This window comes from Cetorhinus maximus, chromosome 9 (assembly GCF_964194155.1).
Source record: "Cetorhinus maximus chromosome 9, sCetMax3.hap1.1, whole genome shotgun sequence".
Taxonomy (NCBI): Eukaryota; Metazoa; Chordata; class Chondrichthyes; order Lamniformes; family Cetorhinidae; genus Cetorhinus; species Cetorhinus maximus.
This window is the reverse complement of record NC_135887.1, coordinates 35,859,365-35,879,161: the sequence shown is the minus strand read 5'-3', so window position 1 is coordinate 35,879,161 and position 19,797 is coordinate 35,859,365. Positions and strand designations below refer to the sequence as shown.

Genomic DNA, 19,797 nt, shown 5'->3' with positions numbered 1-19,797 from the left:
TTAATTGGGACTTTGCTGCAATGATCAGCTGTCGATTCAGTGGAAGTATATAGTTGTAACCTTGCTTTGGCAAAGCTACAGCCAAGGAAATGAATCATCCCCCCATCCCATCTAATTGTGCATTCAAAGTATTGAGCTTATGAGACTAAGTGTGCCTTTTTAAAAGATCAGCCCTAATACAAGTTATTACAATTTTTCATTAACCTGTTCCTTTCATTCCTTTGAGGATCATCATTGTTTTTATTAATTAAATTCCTTTCGTTCTTGTTGGATCTGTTTATGGGATCCTGACCATGTTGTATGAAGCTTCTCTGATGGCTTACTGTGTAAATCTAATGCCTGCCTGGTCAGTACTAAGTTAGCCAGTCATCAACTGGAGTTTCAGTTGAGGTTCTACAGATGCTTGGTGCCTCAGATTGAGAAGCAAATTCAACAAAGGTTCCAGCTCCTGATTGTTGCCCCCAGCTGTAAAGTGCAGAAGCCAAGACATAGTGTAAAGACAGAAATAGTTTGGTAATAAATAATTAACCATCACACGGGTGACTTCAGAAATACCTCAGAGGAAGTGTGGCCTCACTTGTGAAATTGACCCAACTGTATGTGAAGCGTGCTGAAATCTGGAGAATGAGGCACACTGTACACAATATGTGTTGATTGATGAGTATTCACCCAATTAAACCATAAGGCCACAATTCTTTAATGTAGATTCGAATAATTTATACATTAGCATCGAAAATCTCAGAAATGGGGTTTCCCAGGAATGATACAATTAATCTTTTTTTTATATTGTATAGAGTCAATCTCTTCTTTTACAAACCTGTCAATCCTCTGACATTTCAGGTGCAGCTGCTGCAGCCAAAGCTGCAAAATATGGAGGTAAGTCTTAATACTTCTGATACCAAATTTAGTTGTTAGTTTATAAAATCATGAAATTATTATACTGCCTTTGAGATTAGAATAAAGTTATGTTCAATTTAAAAAGGGAGAAATATTCCTATTGTACATGATATATAATCAAAAAGTTTAACTTTTTGTAAAGATTAAAGTTATGGCTCAGTTTTTTTTCATTTATGATGTGTAATTAAGTAGTGCAATTCTCTAATTTTAGAATGAACATCTTTTCTTCTGTGTTGGGAGCATAGTACCGGGTTGTAAGGAGTACCCCTGTGCAGTTGTGGTTAGACAAGTGGAATGATATTTAATGTTCAGAAAGGGCTAGGAATATAATTTTCTGCTGGTGGATTACAGAAATGTGAAACCATCTTCCACTCTAGTCTACCTATCACATCTGAATTAAAAAGTATATATTTTTCTTGGTGAAGAGATATTGGAACCATTGGGAAAAGATTTGATAATTGTGAAATAGAAGAAGAAACAAATAGACGTGAAACAAAAATTGAAATGTGTGATAAAAAGGAAATGGATCAGAATGTCATCGGTGGACAGATTTAGACTGTAGAGGGATATCTTCCTTATATCCATATAAATAAAATAACATTGCAAAGATGCCTGTTTTGTATATGTAGAGAGACTAATACTGAGGTCAAGGGTAATACGGTGCATAATAGTGTGGAATAGAAATTAGACAGTGTATTACAGGCTGTGAGGTTGGGATTTAGAGGAGAGGGTGGAGTTTGGATGATCTCTTCTGTACTGGGACCTGTTTTATAATACAGCATAGACAGTTGGGATGGAAATCTCTATCAGCTCACTTGAAAGGACCAAACTGATGTAACATTGGATAGTCTCAATCCAGTTATTTGACACAACATCTTTTTGGCTTCACGGCAAAATCAGAGTCGACCTGCCTGGTTTGAATTTGAACATAGCTTGGCAGTTGACTGTTTCCTGCTGCATTTTTCATGGCAACATCTCTTCCACATTAACACAATAAATAGGAGCAGGAGCAGACCATATAGCCCTTGAGCCGGCTCCACCATTTAGGACGGTCATGGCTGTCCTTGGGCTTCAACTCCATTTTCCCACCTGCTCCCCGTATCCTTTAATTCCCTGCGAGTCTCTCTTTTTAGTCCCTAGGTTACCATCTATTTCTGGTATGAAACTTATGTCTTCTACTGTGAAGACAGCCACAAAATATTTGTTCAATGCCTCTGCTATTTCCTCATTCCCAAAGATGCTTTCCCCTGTCTCTGCTTCTAAGGGGCCAACATTTACGTTAGCTACGCTCTTCCTCTTCATATACTTATAAAAGGTCTTACAATCTGTTTTATATTCCTGGCTAGTTTATTCTCATATTCTATGCTTCTTTCATTTTATCAACGTTTTGGTGGTCCCCTGCAGGTTTCTAAAACATTCCCCATCCTCGGACTTGCCACTGTTTTTTGCAACATCGTAGGCCTCTTCTTTTAATCTAATACTATCCTTTAACTTCCTGAGTGAGACATGGTTGGGTCTTTCTTGTTGAATTTTTGTTTTTCAATGGAATGCATTTTTGTTGAAGACATTAAATTTTTAAAAATGTTTCCCTCTGTTCATTTACCTCTAAACCTTTTGGCTTATTTACCCAATTAACCTTAGCCAGTTCTCCCCTCATATGTGTGTAATTGGCTTTGGTTAAGTGTAAGATTCTTGTTTGTGATTGGAATATGTAACTTTCAAACTTAACATGGAAGTCAATGGTGTTATGACCACTATTTCCGAGAGGATTTTTTTACCACAGCATTACTAATTAACCCTGCTTCATTACACAATGCTATATCCAAGATAGCTTTATCCCCAGTCAGTTCCACAATGTATTGCTTCAAGAAACTATCATGAAAACATTCTAAAAACTCATCTCCTAGAGCACTCTTGCCAATTCGACTGTCCCAGGCTATAATGAAGATTAAAGTTCCCCACGATTATTGCATTGCCTTTGTTACATGCTCCAATAATTTCTTGTTTAATGCTCTGTCCAAAGGCATAACTACTGTTAGGGGTCTTGTAAACTACTCGCACCAGTATTTTATGACTCTTGCTATTCCTAATTTCCTAATTTCCACCTATATTGATTCTATTTCATGATCTTCTGAGGCTAGATCCTTTCTCACTAAAGCCCTTATATAATCTTTTACTTTCAGGACCACCCCTCCTCCTTTGCGATTCTGCTTGTCTTTTCTAAATATTGTGCACCCTGGAATATTCATTTCACAACCTTGATCACCTTGTAACCATGGCCAGGATTTTACGGCCCTGCCTCAGCATGTCTCCCACCGGCGGATGTGGCAAGTCATTTAAATCTCCATTCGGTCAACGGGACCGTAATATCCCACCAGGCGCAAGGGACCTTAAAATCCTGGCCCATGTCTGTTATGGCAATTCAATCTAAATCATTTATCTCTATTTGTGCCACTATCTATCTTATTGTGGTGCTTTGTGCATTCAAATAAAGAACCTTTAATTCCAATTTTTACTTCTGTTCTCTGAAATGTCCTTATTCGTTGATGTACAAATTTTGTTAAATTCTCTGTCCCTTCCTGACCCATTCTGCTTGTCCTTATCCACATTGCTATACTGTTCTGATGATGCGACTTCTCTCATTGAATTTCTAAATCTCCCTTCACCCAAGCAATCACCTGCCTCTGTTAGTTTAAAGCCCTGTCAACAGCTTTAGTTATATGATTGGCAAGGACGCTGGGTCCAGCCTGATTTAAGTGGACCCCATCTCAAAGGAATAGCTCACTCTTCCCTGAGTACTGATGTCAGTGCCCCATGAATCAAAACCCCTTCTTCCTACACCACACTTTCAGCCGCGCATTTAATCCTCTAATCTGTTTGACCCTATGCCAATTTGTGCGTGGCTCAGGTAACAACTTAGAGATGATTACCTTTGATATTCTACATTTCAATTTGGTCCCTAGCTCTTCAAATTCCCTTAGCAGAACATCATTCCTGGTTCTACCATGTCATTGGTTCCCTCATGGACCATAACCACTACATCTTTCCCTTCCCACTCCAAGTTCCTCCCTAGCCTTGGGGAGATGTCCTTAACCCTGGCACCAGGCATGAAACACAACCACAGGAGCTCCTGGTCACAGCTACAGAGAACAGTATCTATCCCCCTGATTATACTGTCTTATCACTACCACATTCCTCATCACTCCTCCCATTTGAATGGTATCCTTCACAACGGTGCCATTGGTCAGCTCAGTTCACTCATCTACCTTGCCTCTTCTCCAGCTTCTCCTTATCCACACAGGTCGTAAGCACCTCGTACCTGTTGGACAAAGTCAGGAGCTGAGGCTCCTCCATCACTACATGCTGATTCTCCTTACCAGCCTGACTCGCAGGAACACCCTCCTATCCCTGACCATTGACCAACCCCTAAAGTTCTGCCTAACCTAAGGGGTATGACTGCCTCCTGGAAAAAAATGGCCAGACAACTGTCTCTCTCCCTGACACACCACAATGTTTGCAACTCAGCCTCAAGCTCAGCAACTCTTAGCCGAAGTCATTTAAACTGCAGACACTTTCTGCAAATATAGTTGCCTGGGGTTGCAATGCATTTCACAGATTCCCACATGCTGCAGTCATGACACACCATGCCATCTCTGTCCAACCTTATTTATTTAATTTGCCAATCAGTTCATAATTTACATAGATAAAGAAATAGAAGGTTGCATTCACCTAACTTGGAGATAAGGAAGGAAACTCACCAGCCCCTGGAGGTCAAAAAAAAGTCGAAAATTGAGCACCTTTTTTCCCCTCTGCACCAAATTCCCACCTGAACCAAATTCTCAACTGCTCACTCCATCTGTGTCTCACCCTGGCCTAGTCTCATGTCCATGTGTCCCTCTCTCCATGTAGGTTCAAATCCTCCATGCTTTCTATAGTGCCTCTGATAACTCACTAGCTAGCTCAGCTTTCTGCTACAGTCATTATAACTTATTGGGGCAACCACTTTCAGCTGATTGACGGAAAACTGCCACTTCAGGCAGCTCCCTGTTTATATAGGCTGTTACACTAACAATGTTTCAAAGTAAGAACCTAACTCTTAATCTAAATTTAAACTTATGAAAAGCTTAGCAGAACTTACCACCTGAACCAATTCCCAACTACTCATTCAATCTATGTCTCATTCAGACTCGTGTCCACGCGCCCCTCTCGAGACGGCCCCTCAATCAGAGTCCACTTGCCAACCAATCAGCACTCTCTTCTCATTCAGTATTAATTGTTGTTCCCTTTACTGTAGGTAATTGTACGATCTGTCCTGAGAAGTGCAAAAGCTTAGACAGCATGTATCTTTTCTCAGCAATGCTCAAGTTCTGTATGACCAAACAACTATTGGTCTAGATGTCTTTCCCAGTAATTATCCCCCTTGCTCCATCAAAAAATACGAGTAAAAATGTGGAGATTAAAGTGAAGCTAAAAGGATTGATGGCGGTTGTCTTAAACTCTCATACTATTAATGATGATGTAGCTATATCCAAAAAGCATTAAATATTAAATAGATAAAATTATGTTATAAGATCATTGATTTAGTAATTAGCTGAGTAGAATATCTTGGCAATTACAACTGTGGCTAAGAGAGCTCAATTCAATAAATTAATCTTGTCATGTTAACCAAATAGACCAATGTAGCTTATCAATGTCTCAATTTCTTGTGCTACTAATGCAGGAGTTCAAAATGGAGCTTAGCAGTTTTCTTAACGTTGAATAGTACAGTGATTCTGTCATTGAATAGCTATTGTGTACCTAATGCATTGGTAATAGAATAAAGCCAATTGGCATCACCTGAAGGCAGTTTCATTTTAATAAACATCAGCATAACACCATTAACATGTGTATATAATACTGCGCAAGTATTAAGTCTTTCTCATCTGCTTCTTCTTACTCTGAAGTTCCTGTCTCCTTGCCTCCAGCATTTGCCCCTGCTCACATGTGATGTGTGCCTCACTGTGTAACAACCTAGCAATCTCTACTCCATTATGCACTGAAGTATGTGTATCTGTGCTGGTGGAGAATGAGTCATGTGATGGTGTATTTTTGGCGTGCTTGCCTTCCTCTGACGACTCACTGACCTGGTCTGTCATCAGCTCCTCTTATACACTTGAAGGACCTCTGGAAGATCACTGACATGAGTTAGTGCTGACATTGAGAAAGGGTACAAAATTCAGCATAGTGCATTCCGCGATAATTCAGTTTTGGTAACATCAATTTAACATTAGTGACTATTAATGCCGGGTGACAGTGTGATATCTAATGCTGTCACCAGGTCTCTGAGCTCCTCCATCGCCTCTCCATCACCTAGAACATGTTCCAACCTGCTGATCTCCAAGACATACTTCACCTATGCAGTCAACTTGGCTATCACTGCCTGCCCGCTCCCGATTCTTTGCCTCTCCCTGGAATTATGCACTTTCTTCTGCAGTGAGAGAAAGGAGACAGTTATGAATGTGAGGAGTGGAATGTGTGTTGAGGATGGAATGAGAACATTTGAGAAGAGTGACTTTGAGTGCGAGTGTTGGCTGCTCAGATGGAGATTTGAGAGGGTGCCTGGCAAGAAAGGAGTAGTGGAGCTACAAAATGCGTAGGTCAGAGGAATGTTGTGCTGGAGAATTCTAGGCATGTCAGAGAGCGATGGATGCCACCTGTAAGTGGTATGTCACTCACCTTTCCAGACTTAATGAGGTCATTAAATCTTTTTCAACACTATATTCAGGTCCTAAGCACTATACCACTGCCGCTCATGACCTTTACTACCTACAGCTATGCCTGCTTCATTTGGGTGACTGGCCTCTTTCCCCCCCATCCACGGGGAAGAGGACCTTCTTTCTGGCCCTCATTACCCCCAATAGAACCTCCAGGGAAGAGTCAGAGAACTGGGGGAGCTGCTTTCCCATATTTCCCTTTTATGTTCTTGCCTTCAGTATCCTTCAGAACCAAACTTTCCTGCAGTCATTCTGACCCCTGCCATGGTCCCTTTAAATAAAGAGCCTTTATGGGCACAGTGCAGGCTGTCATCACGACTACACTCCGTGATTGCCCGGGAAACCCAGAAGCAGTGTGCTAATGCCATGACTGAGTTAAAGAACCACAGCAAAGCCCACTTCAATTATCAATGGTTCCCAACTCTTCACTGCCCTCCATACTACTTGCAGATTGATTCAGTTAAGATTTTGCCCATAGTTGCCTCATGTCAAGCCCCTGAAATAGTAGTCTGGTCTTCTCCTTCTGAAATAAAGGAAAGAAAGAAAGACTTCCATTTATATAGAGCCTTTCATGACCACCAGACATCTTGAAGCACTGTATAGCCAATGAAGTACTTTTGAAATATTCACTGGTGTAATGTAGGAATGGTGATGACAGTAAAGGTGAAAGAAAAAATTTTTTAAGATACATCCATGTGTAATTGCTGAGAAATATAAAACATTTAAAGCAATGGTGCCCTCTGGCTTACCATATTAGTATTCACCCTATTCATTTGCATATTTACATTGAATTACATTCAAAAGGAAAATCACCATAATAATCCAGCAACACTAAACCAGCATCAGTAGTCCAAAAGTTTTTATGATACAGATTACAATTAACTGTAGTGTCTACAATGCCAGTAATGGTACACATTGCTGTTAATATTAAGCAATATAGAAACATAGAAAATAGGAGCAGAAGTAGACCATTCGGCCCCTCAAGCCTGCTCCACCATTCAGTATGATCATGGCTGATCCTCTATCTCAACGCCATACTCCCACGCTTTCCTCATACCCCTTAACGCCTTTAGTGTCCAGAAATCTATTTTCTTCTTAAATATATTTCATGACTTGGCCTGCAAAACCTTCTGTGGTAGAGCATTCCATGAGTTCATCACCCTCTGAGTGAAGAAATTTCTCGCATCTCAGTCCTAGATGGCCTACCCTATATCCTGAGACTGTGACCCCTTGTTCTAGACCCCCTAGCCAGAGGAAACATCATCCCTACATCCAGTCTGTCCAGCCCTGTTAGAATTGTATATGTTTCAATGAGATCCCCTCTTCTAAACTCCAGTGAATATAGGCGTAGTTGACCCAATCTCTCCTCATACGACAATCCTGTCATCCCAGGAATCATATCGTTGAACCTTCCTTGCACTCCCTCTATGGCAAGCATATCCTTTCTTAGACAAGGAGACCAAACTGCACACAATACTCCAGGTGTGGTCTCACCATGACCCTGTACAGCTGTAGTAAGACATCCTTGTTCCCGTACTCAAATCCTCAAATGTGGCTAATCGAGATGATGCAAAAGTTCAAAGGGAGTTACACCTCTCAGCAAAATAATTTTATATTTGGTTGACTTATTGGGTGCAGAGATGTCAATATTAGAACCACCTGTAAATTTTTGTCAACTCTGTGCCTCCCTCTCTAGAAACTCCTTGATATTAAGTCCTGGAGGAACTACAACTTCCTCCAACTTAACAATGAGGAGACCAAAGCCATCATCTTCAGTCTCCACCACAAGCTCCACTCCTTTACAACTGATTTCATCAGTCACTCTTTCAAAGTCAACACTTCAAAGCACAGACATTTCTCACACTAAACTTCAAGTTCACTTTCCTGATTTCACCCACAAACACCAACCCTGCAAAAAAATCTGGTGTATGGAAGAAGCGAGGTCAAAAACTAATGGTAATTGTGTGAAATTAGTTTGATTCAGCTTTGACCAGAGAAACTAAATTATCAAAAGGAACTTAATCGTTCTGTTATTGCAGGAAGAGAAACTATGAATAAAAGAATCTGTTCAACAAAATAGAATCAATGGTAACCGCTTTAGTTAAGGAAGCATTGGTTACTAAAATCATCCTTGGACTGTTAAATGTTAATTAAAACAATGTATGTACTTTTTACAAGTATATTGTTTATTTATATAAAATGGTGGAGTGCCCCCGAACACTAAGTACTTCTCCTAGACCATTTACTGCCCTGAAGGAACTATCAGTCATTGTGATGTTCCTCATACAGTTATATATCAATTTAATATTTAATGACCAGCTCGGTATATTAATATCTCCTTTCTTGTGCAATTAATGCAGGTGCTCCAGGAGGTGTAGCAGGTATGGTCATTTGTTCTTGATTTACTAGACCTACAAATTATGATATTAATCAACTGTCACCATTTCAACAAACATCATGTTCTTTTATTAGTGAAATTAATAATTGTAACAGTCCTGGAATATGTATGTGACCTTGAATTATACCACGGCCAGAATTTTCCCTTCGGTGTGTAAAATGACGCGCGGTGACATTGCGCGAGTGTCCTGATGTCACCGTGTGCCATTGCGATATTTCGTTGGGTGGGTGCGCGATGATATCCGATGCGCACCCACCATTAGTTAACGGGCCACTTAAGGCCGCTGAGGCACCAATCGACACCGATTTTTCAGCACCTGTGCAATCTTCGGGTCGGCGCATGGGCACAACGGGCAGGCGGGTAGGACACATTTGTATAAACCTCATTCACGGGTGGGATAAGAGGGCTCAGTGGGGTCATGAGTGTGATCTGTCAAATATTGTTTTTTCAAAATTACTGATACTTGTCTGTGACCTGCAATACTTCAAAACGCATACCAGCTGCTTGGTCTGGACTCAACCTTCAGGTCAGCACTCTGCAGGGAGGAATCTTTTTTGGGCCTGCAGGTTTTAGGAAGCCTTCCCTTAGCCTGGGAATGGGAGCTGAACTCCCCACTGGAGGCACTTCCTCTGAGGAGGAAGGGAGGGCTAGAAGGGGGAGGAGGCCAGGAGTGCACATTCAGCCTCCAGGGGAGCCACCTTTGGGAGGACAGGCGCAGGCCCAAGGGGGTGCAGGGCCAAGAGGTAGTCCAAGGCAGAAGGGGTCGCAGAAGATGCCACTATCCTGCTGCCAGGGTATACAGGCGGCGAAGCAGCTACCTCAATATGTCAGAGGTGCAGTGCTGAAGGAGGCTCCGTCTCTCAAGGGAGACAGTCAACTATATCTGTCAGATAATTGGGCCTGAGATCTCCATGAACTGTATGGATGGACACCCCATGGCAGTGGCTCTAAAGGCCACAGCTGCCCTCAACTCCTATGCCTCTGGCTCCTTCCAGGGTTCGGTGGGTGATTTTTGCGATTTCTCCCAATCAGTCGTCCACACTTGTGTCAAGTAGATTACAGATGCTCTGTTCAGGCGTGCATTGACCTTCATCCACTACCACTGGGACCAGGCTAGCCAGACACAGTGAGCCAGAGGCTTCACAGCCATTGCTGATTTCCCCCGCGTCCAGGGTACTATAGACTGCACCCATCTGGCCATCAAGGCGCCAGCAGGTGAACCCAGTACCTTCGTCAACAGGAAGGGCTTCCACTCCATGAACATGCAGATAGTGTGTGATCACAGGATGCTGATTTTACAAGTCTGTGCAAGGTACCCAGGCAGCTCCCACGATGCCTACATCCTCAGACACTCCCAGGTTCCAGGGTTCTTCAGTGCTCCAGCCCGGCTTGATGGATGGCTGCTGGGTGACAAGGGCCATCCCCTCAGAAGGTGGCTCATGACGCCTCTCCGCCATCCATGAACAGAAGCTGAGCAGCGGTACAATAGGAGCCAGGGCACCACAAGGGCAGTGGTGGAGAGAACCATTGTCTTCTCAAGATGCACTTCTGATGCCTGGACCACTCAGGGGGTGCACTCCAGTACCCCCCAGATCGTGTGTCGCTGACACTGCGCTCTCCACAATCTTACACTGGAAAGGGGAGATGCTGTGCACGATGAAGATGTCGACTCAGTGGCTGCACACAATGAATCCAGCAGTGAGTCCGAGGATGAGCATGCACAGGGAAATGCTGAGGGGGTAGGCGCTGACCCGGGCAAATTCCAGGGAGCAGGGACACCCAGGAGGCTTTAATCCAATGAACCTTCAGCTAGCATACCACATATGGACCTCCAGGACAAGCCTGGGCTGCAGGCTCCATACTTGATACCTAAGTGCAAAACCTGCCTGGATAGAAACATTAACTAAGGGCATTGTTAATAAAGCTGAATGTCCCACAAATCACTCATAACATTATTGGAAACCATCCAGCTGTAGAAGAAAAGGGGCACCCTCAGCCATGGTGACATGTCTGAATTTAATATCACAAGCAAAGGAACTTAAGAAAACAAAACGAGAAAGGTGGTAAAAATCATAACTCATAAAGACCTCATTGCAGGCCAACACAAAAGCACCAGTGATAAACTCGTGGTGTGCCTAAGGTGTCTTATGTTTACACTTTCGGGTGCTACGTCTTGGTGCTGCCCCCTGGCTGGGAGTGGCATCTGAGACAGCTGCTAACTCTGCTGTCCTGTTGGTCTTGATGACCTTGGTGGTCGTCCTCTGGCCCGTGGAGCATGTGCTGGCCCCACCTGAGAGGGAGCTGCCAGTTCCACAGCTGGCATGTCCCCAGTCACCGCAGCCTCACCGGATGCAACGGTCACTGGCAGAGGGACGGAGGAGCTGCTGCCCTCATCCGGAGCACCCTGAGAGGAGCCCGCAGAGACGACAGTCAGCTGCTGTGCCAAAGTGAGGTCACTTCGGACCTGCCTGCTCACCGTGGATGGATGGGCAACGAGCTGGGAAACGTGGTGCTCAGACCATCTCCCACACTGGCACTGACCAGCTGAGGTCAATGCCAATGTGAGGGCTTGCTGGTCCGAGCACATCCCCAGGAAGCCCTGATTGGTCTCCTGGGGTGCCTCTCCACAAGAGTCGCCACTCTCTCCATGGAGGACGCATGGCGCTCGGACATGAGGCTCATTGCTTCGGCGATAGTCCACGTAGACTCCTCCACCATGGAAACCAAGCCAAGCATAACCTCATGTATCTCCACCAGACGCTCCCGCACACCCTGCCGCATTTCCTGTGATTGCAGTGTCATGGACGACTCCAGAGGCACATCATTAGGCACCAACTGAGCATGTGCCTGGTCCCCTGCAGTCCTCTGACTGCTGATGCCATGGGTACTCTCTGTCTCTGCCAGCTCCTCCAGTGACTGTGAAGTGCCCTCACCGCTGTGCCCCAGGACACTAGCCGATGTTCTAATTCCCACCGAGGTGCTAGTAGCTGCGCTGGTGCCTGCCTGGCAGAAATGGTGTGACGCTGGTGAGACTTCAGGGCCCTCAGGTGTGAGAGGAGGCCTCTGCTGCTCCTCCTCCCGGCTCTGCTCCGCTGATGATGAAAGGAAGAACAAGAACATTGGATCAGTTAACGTGGAGACAATGTCAATGTGTATCCCTGTCTCCCGGATCATTATGCGCTCATCCTTCCATAAGTAATGGTCAAGCCATGTTGCAAACTTCAATCACTGAACATTCAGCACTGCCTTGGCTGTTGGGAGAACAATAGTGACCTCACTGCTGGGCAAACACACCTGCCTGTGGCACCCCAGCCTCACCAACTCCGGTGGACCTGGGTGCTCTCCAAATCTAGGGCCTCCTGCTCGAAGCGGCTAAGAATCGCTAACTGTGCTGGCCCGCCCCCAGTCCTCACCCGCTTGGCTGCATTATGTGCATTTTTCTCCTGAAAAGGAGAGAAGAGCATTGATTAATGCTACTTGTACCTGGATTCTCTTCGCGGACGGCCCACCCCAACCAGAGTGGGACATTGCAGGCTTCAGTGCCTCCTCACCCCGCTGCTGTTGAACATTCACACAAAGATGCTAGGTCTGTTCCCCCCACCACCCCCTTGGCCAAATGCTGCCTACATCACGTTAGGCAGTACACGGTCTAACCTTCCATAGCAATGAGGCACAAGCACGTGGAGTGCAGAGGACAGCAGATCGATTGGTGCCACACCACCTTGAAGCTCCCCTCCCAGCATGTCATCACCCTGACTTTGACATGTCCTGGAGTTCCAGCACTGCGCCGAGGTGCAGCTTCTCCAGGTTGCCCCCAAAACAGTAATGTGGGTCTCAGTGTACCACATGCTGTGGGGGCAGAACCCATCTCTTCACCACCCTATCAGGGTGACCTCGGCATGGGCAATATCTGCTGGCCCACCCAGCGAAGGATACAGGCCGTCAATGATTCAATGCGGTCCCTACACCCAGACTTGAGGGGCGGGGAGCTCCAAGGGAGAGAGCTGACCTGCTGGGTTAAGTGACAATGCCAACATGGTACTCACCCTTCCCAAGCGCAACAGGTTATTGAAGCGCTTGCAACACTGGATCCAGGCGCAACGCACCACATCGTGGGAACTCACTACATCCGCCACCTCCTCCCAGGCACATCTTGTCATGTGGGGTGGGCTCCTCCTCCTGTCCTGGGGGAACCAGGACCTCTCACCGTGCTGCCACCTCCTTCAGGAGGGCAGCAAGGCAATCATCAGAAAAACGAGGGGCACAGTACCCCCCGGCCTTACCCTTCAGCCTGGCCTGCTCACCAGCAGCGCTCTGGGGAGCCCTTCCACTGGCCGTGATTCACAGCCTTTGAAAGGCTGCAGCAGCTTTTTAAAACAGGCCGACGGGTCCCCATTGGACCCAGTGGGCATTGCAATCCCACTGCCACCCGCCCACTCCCGCTGTCCTCGGGAGCCACAATTCATGCTGGGCGGGCCTTAATTGGCACGGACCCGATCACAGGCAGCGATCGGGTTCGCGCCCCCTCCCACGCCGCCCGCCTGACAGGCAGAAAAATTCTGCCGCAGATTATTTGGTCTTTGAACAAAAGACTTATAGATTTGTTGAGGTTGCACAGCACGATGGGCCTATTTGCCTCCGTGTATGCTTTGATTTTATGGTCCTGAAATTCCTGGGCTCTGGAGAAGGCAAAAAGCCTAATAATTATTTGGGTGGGGAAGGGCGAGAAATTTGGTGTGGAACATGATTATGTCAGGAGTTTCATTGCTGACTGCAAATTTGAGGCCAAGAAATTTGGATAGCAACGGATTGATGTTTTAAGATAGAACCAGATCTAATCTTATGAAACATTATCCTTACATTTTCTTTTATATCTATTATACATGCTGGTTGTCTTACTAAGCATTTCCAGCATCTTCTGCTTTAATTCAAATTTCCCATAGTTGCAGCCTTTCCTTTTATAATTCAAAATAAATTTTAATTTCCTGAGTATTACTGTGCACTTAACAATGAAATTCAGTGTTTTCAGAAAGATAATCCTCTGGCATGTTGGCTGCACAGTGTGAAAAACTTGGCATCCGGACCGTGGTTCAATAAATGTAACTGTATCTAGTGATTGGGTACAGAAAGAAGGAATATTAATGAAAACATAAGCCCAGATTTTCGCTCCTGGGTGTGCAGAGTTGGAACACTTCCGGTTCCACAAACCCAGCCAGGGAAAAGAGGCCTGGAAGTTGGCATTTTTGTTCTGGGAGGGGCAGGCTGGATTAGAAGTTACACCCAGTGCCCTTGGAACGAGTGTGAATATAGGCTGGCCGGAAGGCCTGCCTCTGTTTACAGGCACCATGTGAAAGACTGAGAAAAAACAATAAAACAAAAAAAAACATCCCTCCAGCCCTCAACCCCTCCCACCCCACACACTCCACATACCCTGTCCATGCCAACCCATGCCATCTCATGCCCCCACTCACCTTCCATGAACCCCCATATCCTCCATGCCAAGCTATACCTGGGTATGCCCCCCCCATTGATCTCCATACCTTCCATCCCAATCTATGCCCTGTGCCCCCCCCATGGATTCCTATAGTCTCCATGCCAACCTATCCACCGTACCCACCCTTATGGCCCCTCATATACCCTATGCCACCTTATGCCCCTGTACCCGTCCCCACAGCCCCCTCATAACCCCTTTTCCAACCCATGCCCCCCATTAATGTTCATGGCCCTTTATAGCCCCTATCCCAACTTAGTGCCAACTCATGCCAACCAATGGCCCCGCCCACCATCCTTTGCTCTTACCCCCTCTGTGCCAACTCATCTAGTATCCGTGGGCAAACCTTAGGAGCCATGCTGACCCAAAATAAAGATATGTGCCTATTTATGAAATCACTATTAAAAAAACACTCATACAAAAAAGCATGCTATACATTGAAATTCCATCAGCTAATATTTTATGAAAACAAAAACTTCATTTAAGTACTTAATCCCTTCCCTATGAACACAAGCATTCCACTTAAGTACTTAATCTCCTATGAAATCAAACATCTCTATTCTATAACCCCTCGGAGTTGTCAATTAAACTGATCACTTAAGATGGAACCCCACTCTGATAATGTTAGGTTTCAAAGTCAGTTATGTGGTACAAATCCCATAACAATAGCACTCAAGCTTATGTCAGCAGATGGAGTGAAATACCCGGCACTGATTTTATTTTAAATGCCACACATTTTCTTTAAATTAAAGTCCAGCATAGTTAAATCCCTTGACAGCTTTGACAGTTCCAATGAACTTTGACAGTTGCAACGAGCTTTGACAGTTCCAATGAACTTTGACAGTTGCAACGAGCTTTGACAGTTCCAATGAACTTTGACAGTTACAGTGAGTTTTGACAGTTCTTTGACAGCTTGACCGTTCTAGCAAAATCCACAAAAGTGTGGTTCTGTTTTTTCGTTAATTTTCTAAACTTTTGTCTGTAAACCTCTGGCACTAACTCATGTGCATTGAGAACAGAAGTCTTCTCTGTATTATAATCACTAGACTATATATTCGAAAGTGATGTGTATAACTCTAACGTTTTCCAACTAACGCTTTCCAATTAAAGCCCTTGGCAATAAAACTGTACAACTTTCCTGTGGCCATTTTTAACTTTGTAGAAATTTTCTCAAACAACACAAAATGCTTTTCAGCTATTTCCTCATTAAATTTTCGCACTAGGCAAATATTCCTTCTCAAGAGTTAAATCTGAATCATCGTTTAGCTTTCCTGCTAGCCTCTCTTTGTGTAAGGGAAGCTTTTCTCTGTTCAGTTCAAATTTTGGGGCTTCTCTCTCTCTCTTTGAAACACTAATTCAATTTTTCGCATTTCTTTCATTTTCTCTTTCCTTTTCCTCTCCTTCCCTTTGGAACTTAAGTTTCCTCATTTTTTTTTTAATTCAAGATGTTTCACTTGCAAAAGAATCCTCTGCCATGGACAAATTGGCCAGAAATTTTTGCTCGGCATGCGGGCGTGTGCTCGGCATGCGGGCGTGTGCCCGACATGCTCAAGTGTAAAATGACTTGTGATGATGTCGGGTGAGCGTCCCGATGTCATTGCGCACTCGCGTGATATTTTGGTCTGCGGGTCTGCGCAGGAGCCTGCAGCGCTCCCGCCAACAATTAAGCGGCCTATTAAGGCCCTTAATTGATTGGAATTTTTCGCTGCCCATCCAACTGTTTGGTTGGCGGGTGGGCGAAAAGGCCAAGTGCCTTTGCATTTTTGGCGGAACCTCAGCCAAGGGCGGGATGAGTTTTCGATCAGTGGTTTAAAAAAAAAATTTTACACTCATATTTAACGTGTCCCTGCATGAGTCACATGAGGGGACATGTTTTCATTATTTTTAAAATCTTTATTTTTATTGATAAAAGCCTTCAGTGCACTGAGGGAGCTCTGTGCCTCAGGGAGCTTTTACTATGCGCACCTGCACGCATGTGCGAACTTCAGTGCTCACACTCCTCCCGTCCCCACCTCAGCAGCACTAAGCGCTTCAGCGTGCATTTCACGCTGGTTGGCCATTAATTGGCCAGCCAGCGTAAAATCGCGGTCAGGGCCCAATCGCAGGCAGCGGTGAGTTTCCCAGCTGCTACTGGGCTTGCCCACCACGCCCACCCGACAAGGGCAAAATTCTGCACAATGCATTTGCTCTCTTACTGCCCATAATCAATATGTTCTGTATGGAAGTTGGTGTAATTTTCTTACCCTTGGAGTGTGTATTCCAATTATATGGTTCAGCAGCAAGTTTCCATGAGTTTAAAATAGATAAGGTTATTTCTTCTCACATACACCAAATTAACATAACATCACATACTCGGCCTCACGCACACACATATAAATATTGGCTACAGATAAAGATAGTGCATTTTTACAGATTACAGTTAATTCAGTCCCTAATTTACGATTTCTGGTTTCTCATGTGGCAGGACTGTGGTTTCTTGAATGGATTCAGTGATTTAAAGTTGAAGTGGGGGTCTTGTAAAGCAAATCGGTTACAGCAGGGTTGCAAGATTCCTTGTAGTTGAATATCCAGGAGTTCGGTTCTCAGGTAAACTTTGAAACTGGAACAGTTTAAGCACTTTGGTTACTTGATGATTTGCAGCTAGTTCCTGAGTCAGGTTCTCAGAATGGCTGACCATTTGGCTCTGATGGATCTGCTGGATCCTGGGGTAATATGGTTGCAGCCACTAAACCCAGTTTCAATCACATGACTGCTGGGTTAACACTTTGGAGGCTCACTCAGTGTAGTTTGCATGGGGGTGGCCATTGTGACGCAATGAGAAGTTAACAGTGGTCATCAAGTGTCGATCTTCCCTTTTGCCTGGTATGAAACATGAAGACAGTCAGTCTGGAAACTCCGTGTTCTTTAGGTGTTGGCCCACCCTTAAACAATGAAATGTGTGAATTCCACAAATAGCTGTGACATATCTTCATTTATGTCCATATTTAATTAGGAGACTTGGTACGGTCTAAATGCCAAAAGTCACATGATTTTCAGCTACCATCCTAACAGCTTGTTTGTGTCCAACTTTTAAAAGTATTGACTGAAAATTCATAACAGGCCTGCCTCTACTGGGCATAACACCTTGGCTAACTCAACTTCCATTATATCGAAATTATTTTTCTCTTTCTCAAGGTTCAGGTGTTCAGCCAATACTTCAACAATCTCTGCCTTTTTAGTGCCTACTTTTAAATCTATTTCTAATTTATTTGCTACAACCTTCAAATTAACCTTTGTTAACTATTGCAAGGCATTCACAGACGTGTCCTCCCTTTCGAGAAATGCTTCAGCAATAGAAGTAGCCATGTTAACTTTTCACTGAATACAGCAAAAGTTACTGTGAAATTTTGTTAGTTTAAATTCTAGCAAATTCCAGTGTACTCATTCCCAGTCTCTGCATTATTATCCCCCAACAGCCCCCAATTTGATACGATCCCTGTACAGATCGATAACTTTTAATAAGATATTTGAATTCCCAGTGGCCAACTTAAAGGAATCACATGACAAGATTTCAAGTTTTAAGACTTTTACTGTAACCAACAAACTAAAATCAACATTTCTTAGTATGCAACTAATACTCTAAACTACAGAAAAGGTAACCATTATTAATGTCTTAATGCGACCGATATGCCTCATACATATACATTACAGCACGTTCTCCACAGAATTGCAATCTTTTCAGGAAACAGCCTAAAGTCACTCCCAGCTTCCAACGGGTTCACATCTCTCCAGTTTGCTGATTCATAATGCCCAGCGGCTGTCAAATGTCCTTTGCCTCAGTCTCCTGAGAATTCCCAAACTAACCTCCAGCCATAAGGCCCACTCTAGTGATTTCTTCTCTCATCCATGCCAGGGCAAATCTTCCAGTGTCCTTAAATTGCTGTGGGTTCCTTCTCTCTGACCAATGGACAAGCTGGCCTCAGCATTCTGCCTGGTAATTAACAGAGAAAATAACCTTTTCCCTCTACAGATTGCAGCAACTGTTGTTCTGTCTCACTGTCCCTTTTTCTCTCTGCTCCAGTTCAAAGTCTCTGAGACAAAAGGCTTGCAATAACAAGAACATCTGCTTCTGCCTTTGTTGTCAGGTGTTATAACTAGCATATGCATTTCAATAACATCTGATCGTGACCCCGGGTCCCCATGGTAACCAACCCCACAGGTCTGTAGTTGGGCAGAACTTGTAGCTGATCACATGACTCTCTTCATTACTTCATTTTACCTTAAATTAAAAAGAAGGATTAAAACATAACTACCTTATAAAATCTCACATTTGTAATACTATTATTGGATATGCTGTTGGACAAAGTGATAAAAGGTTTTTAGTTGGTGACTTTTAATTGCAGGAATTTAGCCAAGACGATTGAGCAGATGGATGAAAATGTGGTGGATTGTGGAGGAATGGTGTTGATGAGATAACATCCTAATAGACCTAGAGTTTCAGTTGGTACTCACAGACAGCCTATCCAGAGTGAAGGGTGTCAGCTGTGGCTCAGTTCATAGCACCCTCGCCTTTGAATCAGAGGGTTGTGGGTTCATGTCCCACTCCCGGAAACCAAGAACTGTGATTGTACTCGAAAAGAGTTGCAATCTGTGACTGTTAAAAAAAAAAAAAAAAAAAAAATCCAGAGTGAAGGGTTCCTGGATTCCATTTCTCTTCCTCCTCTTCCTCATTCTCCTCCTCCAGAGTGGCATATGTGTGCTTGATGGCAAGGGCTGTGCTATCTTAATAGCAAGGTTGTGGAGGATGCAGCAAACTGCCACAAATTTGGAGATGCATTCCGACAAGTATTGTAGGGCTCCCCACAAGCAATCCAAACTGTGGAACTGCTCCTGATGGAAGCATGAATGATTTTTTTGATGTGTTGTCCTCATGTAATCGGGCCTTGGAGGAGAGCTGTGAGCCAAATGTATGGGGGGTTATCCTTTGTTCCAAGCTGCTAGCCTGTGGTTCTTTGCAATGGCCTGAAAATATTGGGAATGGCACACTGTTTCAGGATGAAGGTGTCCTGGCTGCTACCAGGATGGCAGCATTCATCAACGTGATGGTCTGGGAATGATCGCACACCAACTGCACGTTACTGAAGTTGAACACTTTATGGCTATAGTAAATCTTTCTATTTACATATGGGACCCACAGTGCCTCATGCATGCAGCTGATGGCTTCTTGCACCATTAGGAAATCCCCTATCCTGGCAAAGCCATGTACCCGCTCCTCCTGC

The 19,797-nt window shown here is 44.3% G+C and overlaps 1 protein-coding gene across 26 annotated transcripts in view; it reads left to right on the top strand.

The window, feature by feature from the left end:
* LOC144684561 (uncharacterized) overlaps window positions 1-19,797 on the top strand; it is a 336,148-nt gene that overhangs the window by 215,046 nt on the left and 101,305 nt on the right. For 24 of the 26 annotated variants that reach the window (XM_078548502.1, XM_078548509.1, XM_078548490.1 and 21 more), the window contains 2 exons: window positions 841-876; window positions 9,011-9,031. In XM_078548502.1, coding sequence (XP_078404628.1) covers window positions 841-876; window positions 9,011-9,031 — 57 coding nt within the window. The remainder of the gene's footprint in view (window positions 1-840; window positions 877-9,010; window positions 9,032-19,797) is intronic. The other 2 variants (XM_078548497.1, XM_078548508.1) reach the window with 1 other exon arrangement.